Raw genomic sequence first — 10,663 nt, 5'->3', positions numbered from 1 at the left:
CAACGTTTGCTTCAATATTAGCCTATATTGACTTCCAACATTCAAGCGACGGATCATACGTTAGCACCCAACATTATACATTACAATGTTGCCCCCAATGTTATAAATGCAATTAAATCAAGGATAAAAAAAATGGTAGATTTCCATTAATATAATCCACATCAATCTATTTTCTGAGCCGCTAATCCTCACGAGGGTCGTGGGGGGTGCTGACGCCAAATCCAGCTGTCATCAGGCAGGAGGCGGGGTACACCCTGAACTGGTTGCCAGCCAATCACAAGGCACCTAGAGACAGACAACAGTCGCACTCACAATCACACCTAGGGGCAATTTAGAGGCTTCAATTAATATTGCATGTTTTTGGGATGTGGGAGGAAACCACCCGGAGAAAACCCACTCAGGAACGCGGAGAACATGCAAACTTAACACAGGCAGGGCCGGGATTCGAACCCCGGTCCTCAGAACTGTGAGGGCCGACGCTTTACAGCTGTTCCACCATGACCATCAATGGTAAACTTGTTAACTCAGCTGAAGGGAACCTATTGTGGGTATAAAGTATACACAACCCTGTTCAAATGTTTTGTGTGTGTACGTGTGGGGTTGCAAGATCACCTATCACAAGTACTGTATTGTGGTGTTTTGCACAAACCTACCTGTTTAAGATAAGTCATGTTTACACAGAGCTGACCTATTGTCATTTTAAAAAAAAAATCCCCACATGACATAATTTCAATAAACGTGTCTGACGACGTGGAAACGCTGCCGTATATATTTTACACACAATTACATAATTATGCATAATTATGTGATATGTTTCACACAGAATTATGTGAAATGATTCGCATAATTATGTGTAACGTTTCAGATTATTATGTGAAACGTTACACATAATTATGTGATATGTTTTTTGTTTTTTGGGGGGGTGTGGCAGTAATACGCTTCCGTATAAACAGAACGACAACAACAAAACAACAAATTACAGCTAAATGCAATAAACTTCAAATCTGAACACCGAAGCAGTAATCATTACAACTCAATGGGTGGCAGTAGTGTGCTGCTATCGTTCGCCTGCCGGTTGGTAAACTAATAGAAGAAGAGAAAGCGCAAGAAGCCATTGCGGTGTCGTGGCTCAGTTAACAAAACAGGGAGGGAAAAAAAAGGAGACAGGTGACCGAGGGCGAGCTGGCTGTCAGCGGAATCTCTCTATTTTTTTCCGCGAGCCACATTCACATGAGCAGACGAGCCAATACACTCGGCAACCGATTCCACGCTTGAATAACGAGTAAGTTCGCCGGGGGGGTGATGGCAGTTTCTCGGCCGTCTTAACACCGAACGGTCGCCATCGCGGCGAGCCCGGTTGGTCAACATGCTAAGTTGGGCTAACTTCGCCCCCCCCCCCCACCCGACGATTACTTGTCAAATAGAAATTACATTTTGGGGGAAAAATGTAATCTCTGTCCTGCTTTTTATTGGAACATGTATTTCGTATTAGCTCGATGCTAATGGGTTTTGTGGCTTGTTGATGCAACGTAGCCGTTTGGCCAAAATGACACGTAACTAGTAGCTTCCTGCTAGGTTTTCTGTTAGCCGCCAGCTTAATCTTTTTGTTAGGTCCTCTCAAGCACGCTTCAAACTGCCATTTTCGTGTATCGTATGGTTAAATAAAGACTTTTTTTTTTTAGACAACCCAAACCTCGAGGTGACGTGGCAGCGCATTAAATACGAACACGATGGTTGTGTAGCACGTAACGTTTAAAACAGCTTTGTACAGCGTCTCTGACGAAAACGGGATGCTTTCCAGTAGCTCCTTGTTTGTTTTTAAACTATACTTATTAGTTTAATCGGGAATATTACTGTTGGGAAGACAATTTCCCTTCCTGAATGTCTGCTAACTCCGCTCCTGTGTTGACAACAGGACTCATTAAATCTGACGCCCGCCCAAGTTTAAGCCTGGATTGTTCTGTTCATTATGTATTCAAAAGTGACTTTTTTTTCCGGCCCTCACACAGGAAACTGCCGAGTTATGTTCGTAACTTCGATCACATACAAACATGTATAATATACTTCGAAATGTGTATGAGTCAAAAAAATATTTCAACTATGAGTATAAAAGCGTGAATGTGATGAGGTAAAGAATGTAAACCCCACTTTGAGTCACTTAATTTTTAAATACACATAATTGGTTTTCTAGAGCTAATGTTGACACTTTCATTTTACATTGAGAATGTGATGGAGGATTAAATATGAACACTTCACAATAAATAGAAAACAAGCATCTTTCAAACACTATGTCCTGGACAGAGTTCAATTAATTGATTACAAAAAAAAATAGTTTCACACACATAATCTAATGCAAAGCTTTGCAGTGATCGTTTATCCACAATCAGGTCAATCAAGATCACCCAAATTATTTAATTTCGTTAAATGCCACAGTAATGACAGAATTTCTTGGAATTTTTTTTCTTTTGGTGAAACGCTTATGTAGGCAAAAAGCACTATGTCCTTAAAGAAAATGGGGAAGCCCTGATGATGTCTTTAACTGACAACATGTGAGTTAATTAACAGCACAACTCAAACACTGCTTCCTTGCTTGAAATTATGGCAAAATAAGGCAGGAAATCAGAGAGAATCCTGGAGCTCCACCAGTCTGGCTCATCCTTGGGGGCAATTTCCAGATGGTTGAAGGTGCCTTGTTCATCTGTTCAAACAATTATGCAGAAGTATAAACATGGATTTTTCCAGCCGTAACACCCCTCAGGAAGGCAACGGTCTCTGTGTTCCAGAGATTAATGTGTTTTGGTCCAAAATGTGGGAATTAACCCCCAAATTACTTCTTTTCCTTTGGGCTTGTTCCGTTAGGGGTTGCCACAACATGTCATCTTTTTTCATCTAAGCCTATCTCGTGCATCTTCCTCTCTTAACACCCACTGTCCTCCCTCACAACATCCATCAACCTTTTCTTTGGTTTTCCTCTCGCTCTTTTGCCTGGCAGCTCCATCCTCAGCACCCTTCTATCAATATACTCACGCTCTCACCTCTGGACATGTCGAAACCATCAAAGTCTGCTCTCTACCCTTGTCTCCAAAACATCCAACTTGTCCCTCTAATGAGCTCATCCTATCCAACCTGTTCACTCTGAGCGCGAACCTCAGCATTTTCATTTCTGCTTCCTCCAGTTCTGCTTCCTGTTGTTTCTGCAGTGCCGCCATCTCTAATCTGTACATCATGGCTGGCCTCACCACCGTTTGATAATGCTAAAAACCTTGTGAATATGCTGGATGACGCTACTAAGAAAGTGCCATTCTCCACAGTGAAACGAATCCTTCACCGACATGGGCTGAAAGGCCATTCACCGAGAATGAAGCCATTACTCTGAAACATTAAAAAAAAAAAAAAAAAAAAACAGATTAGACATGTCCTATGTGTGGTCTGTTGAAACTAAAGAGGAGCTGTTTGGCCATAATGACCAATGTTACATCTGGAGGAAAAAGGCTTGTAGACCTGAGAACACCGTCCCAACTGTGAAGCATGGAGGTGGCAGCATCGTGTTGCGGGGCTATTTTGCTGCAGTACGAACTGGTGGTCTTTATAAAATAGACGGAGTCATGAAGAAAACATTGCGTAAATGGAGATATTAAGGTCACGTCACAAGACGTCGGCCAGGAAGCTAAAACTCTGGCACAAATGGGTCTTCCAATTGGGCAAATACCCTTCTGCCAAAATGGTTAAAAGTCGCTTGAGAATGACAAATATTTTGGGAGTGGCCATCACAAAGCCCTGATCTGAATCCTCGCTCAAATTTGTGGGCAGATCTGAAAAGGCACGTGGGAGGGAAAAAACCCACAAACCCGATTCAGTTACACTAGTTCTGTCAGGAGAAATGGGCCAGGATTCCAGCAGAGTACTGTCAGAAGCTTGTGGAAGGTTACGCAAAATGTTTGTCAGTTCAGTCAGCTCAAAGGAAATGCATGTAAACTATTGACCTGGAAGGAAATATGAAAATACTCCCTCTCATTTTTGTGGCATTAAATGAAATATATTGGCTAGTTTGTGTGTGTAGGAATAAGCGACCACTCTCAGATGGTTCTCATTTGAATGCAAAACGTTTTTGTTAAAATGAGAAATCTTTAGAATGCGAATAGTTTATTTTTTCTTCCATGTCCCTTCAGGGACTCAAGTATATTTCCAAATTTAATCTTTTTTCTTTTTTAATTACATTTACTAGACTTGCCTGACTACTGCGAATGTGTGCTCAAATCCCACTCAGTGACAGTGTGAATGGCAGTTTTTCGAAAATCTCTCTTGTTCAAGGGAGTCCTCTCTTTAAGACGTTACATTGCGCGTTGTTCCTAACCATAAAATATCATAATTACTGTAATTATGCGTGGTTGATTGTGAACCTGCAAAAAGAAATGTACTCTTAAAATAAACTAGTACTCCTAAAATAAACCAGCTGACTGGGTACAGTTGGCTACCTTGGGGGAAAGAAAAGGTAAAAGGTAAACTACCAACCCCCTTTGTCAGAATTTCCCCTCAAATATTTGTATCGACCAACTAACTTTGTTCAAGTCCTAGTAATTGCCTCTCCTGATATCATGCATGTTTTGGCAGCTTACAAAAAGGTAATTCACATTTTAATTAGCCTCAGTAGATCTCCTCTTGGGGTTGCTTTGGTGCAGTTAGGCGGCACGGTGGCGCGACTGGTAAGAGCGTTTGACCGGGGTTCAATCCTGCTCTCATCGTGCCCGCATGGGTTTTCTCTGGGCAATTTGGTTTCCTTCCACGTCCCCAAAAACCTGCATTCATTGGAGACTCTAAATTGCCCTTAGGTGTGATTGTGAGTGCGATTGGTTGTCTGTCTCTATGTGGCTATATGTCTCCGGCACTCCCTTGTGAGGATAAGCGGCTCAGAAAGGTTTGGTGTTATGAGCACAATGCGATGCCAGTTCCTTGCTGTGACAGTAATAAGGGAGCCGGCGCTATGGCTTGGCGTCACGTGGCTCAGCTGAGTTGACGTGGTCGTGACCTTTGGCTCCATTACACTTTATCCCCTGAGTTGTTACATCACTAGGTATGTATGTATAGGAGAGGTCGCGACTCGAGCTCAGGTGCTCGAGAACGGGGCTGGGGGGGGGGGGGGGGGCACCCAAACTTTTACATTGCGACACTAACATAACTTGAATTTGTAGGCCATAAATATAAAACAAAGTTCGCAACCTGGAAAGGTTGTCCTGTCTCTGCATTGTATTGTAAAGTTGACTGCTGGAATTACCTATAACGCTGCCGTTCGCAGCCAAGCTGGCTGGCCACTAGCTATTCCTCCGCTAACGTAATGCCGCGGAAGAAGCGAGGGTGTGTTAGATCATTACACAAAGAGCAAAGAAAGAGGCGGAAAGGTGTGAATGGGTGCGTTTGTCACAGCTTACTGGGAGACCACTAACAGGCTGCTGGTGAAGCGACAGGTGGTCCAACATTAGGACTGTCAATTTGGTCGAAAGACACGAGGGAAGTGCTGCCTGAGTGTTTCCGTGTCATTTTTATTTTTGTTGTTGTTAGTTATCCTGATTTGAGGGGGAGCAGATATGAAAACCAAAAAGGTGACCGTTGGAATTGAGATTAGTTCGCTTACAAACTGAAAATACAACCTCTGCAAAGCCAAACAAACCGCAGCAGTGACAGGCTGCAAAACAACTCGCTGGGCGAGCGGCACCGGGGCACAGTTCAGAGCAACGCAATGCTTTTGAACGACTTTCCTCATGAGAAGTCTTAATAATTCTGATTTATTTTGTAACAAACAAACTTGTTCCCAACTGATTGCAAACGATGACTTTTTTGGGCTACACTGAGTCATCATTGTATGTTTAATTAAGACAGTTCTAAAATATATACTTATAGTCTAAGTGTATTTTTACTTTAAAAGAAGTCACAGCTATTTTAGACATAGGTTAATTTAATAACATTAATTTTCTATGTACAACACTATCGCATCTGTTGCCCCCCCAGTGAAATTGTACCACATGTAACTATGCATTTTATTCAGTATCCAGTATAATTCTTTGACGTGTTTTCTTTTACAGGATTAAAGAGCTCTGGATATGTCATTCATATTTGACTGGATTTATAGTGGGTTCAATAGCGTACTACAGTTTTTAGGTGAGTATCAAAAACCAGGCCCTGCTGCTACGCTACTACCCCCACCACCGAGCAATACGCGAGTGTTAGCTACTCCACAACTCCTTGTTTGAAAAGACGGAACGCGGTTCCGCATCCTCGTTACTACTTCCTTGTTTGGAACGCGTAGAAAACCCGTAGCCACCTAGCGACCAATCTTTTTTGAAAGTTGGGGCAGTCGGTCCTGTCATCCCTGTCGTGCAGGTCTCATGTTGTCAGTCAAAGCCACCGCAAGTTGAGGAGTGATGAGTCAGAAGTGATGTGGGTTGCCACATGCTGACTCACGGGAGGGTAAACAGACTTTTTCAGTACAACACGTTCCCAAAGAAACACTTACAGGGTTGATTTATAAAAGACTGTAGTGACACCATCCTGGCCCTCATTCAAGAGCACCAAAAGTCATTTTCTGTTAATGATTATGCGGAACGTGGCATTAGATTTTGGTGTGCGTCCTGACAAAAATGTGTAACGATTCCCATGAAATTATTTTTGACGTCTTTTTGAGTCACCACCCCGGAATAAAAATATGCAGTAACGGTCAAAATCATGCTGACGTCAGCAGGCATTTCCATTACGGGGGTTTTCCCAACTCAAATTGGTATCTTTGAACATCGACACACACACACACACTCCCGTGTAGGCTCAAAGAAGCATATTCAGTAAAGATGTCCGATTAACAATCATGTAATTAAATAGAATATTCCATTTAATTATCATTCAGTCAGCTACTAGTGTGGAATGTGATTATAGCGACCCCAAGTGGACGGGAAAAAGAAAGCCTGGCCTGCACATCTTTTGTATGAGTATTTTTAACTAAAAAAAAAAAAAAAAAAAATAAATAGAGTAACTCTGGAATTGCAGAGATAGTCAGATTTAAAAAAAAAATAAAAAAATCAATAACTTGCTGCACTTAATGGTACTGTCATCATCCACAAAAGTCTTAACGAACCCGCTGGGTAATAAAAGGGACTTGGAAAAGTAACACAAATTGACCCCACGTGGCCCTCAAACCAACAAGGGATAAAATGCTGACAATGATGCAATTATTATTTTTTTTGAGGTTTCTCCACCAGGAATGACTTCTCCATTTGTGTTCTGTATCATTTGGACTCGTTTCTTCTCAGGACTGTACAAGAAGTCGGGCAAACTCGTGTTCCTCGGCCTGGACAATGCCGGCAAAACCACGCTACTGCACATGCTCAAAGATGACAGACTGGGACAGCATGTCCCCACTTTACATCCCAGTTAGTACCGCAATCAATCACTTTCTCTAGCGCGTTGGCTTCCCGATCACTGACACTTACGATTTCTTCTCACCCCCGGACAGCCTCAGAAGAGCTGACGATCGCCGGCATGACATTCACCACTTTTGACCTTGGAGGCCACGCACAAGGTATGCCGTATTAATGGGAGAAATGTTGAGGCGGGGATTGTCCTCCTCCTAATAACCCGTCGCTGTGCGTTCTGCCACCAGCCCGCCGAGTGTGGAAACACTACCTCCCCGCCATAAACGGCATCGTCTTTCTCGTGGACTGTGCGGACAGCCTCAGATTGGCGGAATCCAAAGCAGAGCTTGACGTGAGTGACTCTCATTTCCACCTGAGGAAATTTCACATCTTGGTAATTTGGAAGTCCTGGAACTGAATAGCTTCCAATCCAGATCCAGTGATCCCTTGAAATACAGACACCCAATCCTTCAAGTTTACTCTCAGACTAAACACAAAAGTGTATTTCAAACTGCAACGTAGTTGCTAACAATCCATGCAAAATGTATTCTATTCTCATCAAAGAGTTGTATGCACCAGGAGGAGCAGCACAATGTTCAATGAATTGAAGGAAAAAAACAACGTGGCAATATTTGATTTTACAAAGTACATTGGCTCGTGTTCAGGGGTTAATGACGGACGAGACCATCGGAAACGTGCCCATCCTCATCCTGGGCAACAAGATCGACCGACCGGAGGCCATCAGCGAGGAGCGGCTGAGGGAAATATTTGGGTTGTACGGACAGACGACAGGCAAGGTGAGGATGAGCAGTCGTGCGCCGATACAAGATAGTCTCCAATATATATATATCGATATTATCGATGCCTATTTTGTTCCTCAGGGCACCGTCCCCCTGAAGGAGCTGAACACAAGACCACTGGAGGTGTTCATGTGCAGCGTGCTCAAGCGCCAAGGCTACGGCGAGGGATTCCGTTGGCTCTCCCAGTACATCGACTGAAAACGGCGCCGCCCTCGCTGCGGCAGCAACAACAACGACAAAACAGCAGGAGAAACAGCGGGCTTGCCGACCCAACACCAAGACGACGACGACAACAACAACTCGATCCCAATAGACTTTTATTGGTTCTTTGGGTTCTGCACTTACAAACGCGCACACACACACACATATACACACTCACACGTTTGTCCCTCTGTCATAGCTCAAAATGGACGAGTCTTTTTCATTTTTTGGGGGTGGGGGTGGGTTTACACCGGCGTCCATTCGGGAGCTTCGACGACGCCCCCGTCATTCTATCCGTGGCATTTCTATTCAATCATTATTTTTATGATCTCATTAGTAAATCGAAAGGACCAACAACCCTTCCTTGCCTTGCCCACCCTTCAAAAAAAAAAAAACTTGCTAAAAATTAAACATCCCGATTAGCTTTTTATTTTTACATATTTTGATAGTAACATGAAAAAAGTAGCTTAATGGCTCCATATTAATAATGTATGAAATGTACAACAAATATGGTACATTGATGTTGTATCCTTCATGTGCATTACCACACACTATTATGCATGCCTTGTTCTTTTTCAGCTATAACCACCCCTTTATTATGACGACGACAGTTTTGATGATTATTATGACCAGAGATAGAGAGATGCCAAAATTCTTTTTTTGGGGGAGGGAGGGACGGGCGGAGGGAGACCATATTAACACGCACACATTCAGTTCTTTTGCGTGTGTCTTCATTCCAGCAGCAGGTGCTGACTGCAATCCAAAAGCAAGGCTGGTGTTGTTGTTTGCATCATAAATGTGTAATAAGAATGATGATAAATGTTTGAAATGAATAAGAGGCTTTAACATCAATCTTGTGTTGCTTAGTTTTCTTTACGCGTCAGAGCAAATGTGTCGATTACGCCACGCCATAATATAAATCAATGCAATTGTACATTTTTCACTTTCCCAGATTGTGCATCAATTTACATTTAAATGTGTTTAAGAGGATTTTGTCGAGTTTGTGCACAACACCGCAAAGACACGAGTGGTTCCCCCTCCCCGCAGTTAAAATTCATTTTACACTCGCGCGTGACGAATACGCTACTTATTTTTCAATTTATCATGAATATAAATTTGTTCGGGTAAGGCTGTATCACAAAATTGCAATGTCGTTTTCCCTTTAGGAAAAAAAAAAGTTATTTGGGGGGGTATTTAAACAATATTTGAAATTGCATATTTTCCTTCCCCATTTAGATCCAATCAAAATGCAAAATGTTTTTTTTTTAATTACTTTTTCCTGTAGAAAGACCATTTGGAAATCCATTTTTTTTCAATGTGGAAAATACTGTAACCTTGACTAAAATTTTGGGGAGTGGATATACCTTTTGTAAAAACTACACATTTGGAGAATCATGTTTACAAATTATAATAAAAAAAATTCCTTAATAATTGCATAGCTGTAATTCAAAACAATGTAGGGATGCAATTTCCTCAACAATTTTAGGATTAAAAATATACAAGAGAATTTGGTGACACATTCCAATAGAAAAATGTAATGAAAAAAAAAGCATAGCCCTTTAAAAAACCTTTTTTTTTTGGTTCGTGACAATATTAAAAGATTGGAAGAAGAATGGTGGCCCCAGTTTGAAAATCGTGTCTTTGGCGGGTAAATTGAAGATCCGAATAAATTTTAGGTGGGCTCGCTTTTGACGCTTCAGTCATCGAAAGTTGAAAAACGGATTTGCTCCCCCTCAAGTGACACACAGAACCCTTTCTAGTCAGATCATTTATTCTGGAGATTACACCAATCCTGTGGACAACTTTGAAAAAGGTATAAAAGGAAAAATTGAAACAGATGAATTTGTGGTATTGTATTTTACAAAATAAGAAATCCCAAAACATATACATCTATCTATTCCTTCTTTTGAAATACTATTTTTTGTCCCTCCTATAAAAAGTCTGTGAGAGTAGGTTTAAAAAGCGATCGGCCAGAAAGTCCGGTGTGCACCGTCATGAAGCGGGTGTCGGGCATACCATTTGGGCCGATCTACGGTGTCGGGGGGCCGGCGTCGTTGCCGCTGTCCACCTCGTGGTCGGCGGCGCCGTCGCCCTCGTCGTCGTCCAGCTGCTGGCTAGTGTAGTTGGTGATCTCCAGGAAGCCGCTGGGCTCCACCACCACGTTGGACTGGCTGGAGTCCGGCACGATCGAGTACTGAGGGATCACCTACGTGCAAAAACACCAACGCCGGCTATCAAGATCATTTCATAGATGTGTCGTACTCA

At 42.4% G+C, this 10,663-nt stretch overlaps 2 protein-coding genes across 4 annotated transcripts in view; one reads left to right on the top strand and one right to left on the bottom strand.

Annotated features, from left to right (window-relative positions):
• Nucleotides 1-1,067: 1,067 nt before the first annotated feature.
• Nucleotides 1,068-8,715, top strand: sar1b (secretion associated, Ras related GTPase 1B). Its single transcript, XM_061804363.1, has 7 exons — nt 1,068-1,282; nt 6,078-6,153; nt 7,296-7,415; nt 7,499-7,564; nt 7,646-7,749; nt 8,063-8,194; nt 8,279-8,715. Exons 2-7 carry the CDS (start codon nt 6,096-6,098, stop codon nt 8,393-8,395), a joined length of 597 nt encoding a protein of 198 aa, XP_061660347.1. The 5' UTR covers nt 1,068-1,282; nt 6,078-6,095; the 3' UTR covers nt 8,396-8,715.
• Nucleotides 8,612-10,663, bottom strand: part of emsy (EMSY transcriptional repressor, BRCA2 interacting) — an 18,304-nt gene continuing 16,252 nt past the window's right edge. For all 3 annotated transcript variants that reach the window (XM_061804361.1, XM_061804360.1, XM_061804362.1), the window contains exon 20: nt 8,612-10,604. In XM_061804361.1, coding sequence (XP_061660345.1) covers nt 10,428-10,604 — 177 coding nt within the window. In that variant the 3' untranslated portion in view covers nt 8,612-10,427. The remainder of the gene's footprint in view (nt 10,605-10,663) is intronic.

This window comes from Syngnathoides biaculeatus, chromosome 18 (assembly GCF_019802595.1).
Source record: "Syngnathoides biaculeatus isolate LvHL_M chromosome 18, ASM1980259v1, whole genome shotgun sequence".
NCBI lineage: Eukaryota > Metazoa > Chordata > Actinopteri > Syngnathiformes > Syngnathidae > Syngnathoides > Syngnathoides biaculeatus.
The sequence above is the reverse complement of the archived record's forward strand: the minus strand, read 5'-3'. Positions and strand labels throughout refer to the sequence as shown.

Excerpts from the sequence above, each read along its gene's own strand:
- sar1b (XM_061804363.1), top strand. The coding sequence starts at position 6,096 with ATGTCATTCATATTTGACTGGATTTATAGTGGGTTCAATAGCGTACTA. Across the intron at positions 6,154-7,295 it reads TAGCGTACTACAGTTTTTAG|GACTGTACAAGAAGTCGGGC; the intron begins GTGAGTATCAAA and ends GTTTCTTCTCAG. Across the intron at positions 8,195-8,278 it reads ACGGACAGACGACAGGCAAG|GGCACCGTCCCCCTGAAGGA; the intron begins GTGAGGATGAGC and ends TTTGTTCCTCAG.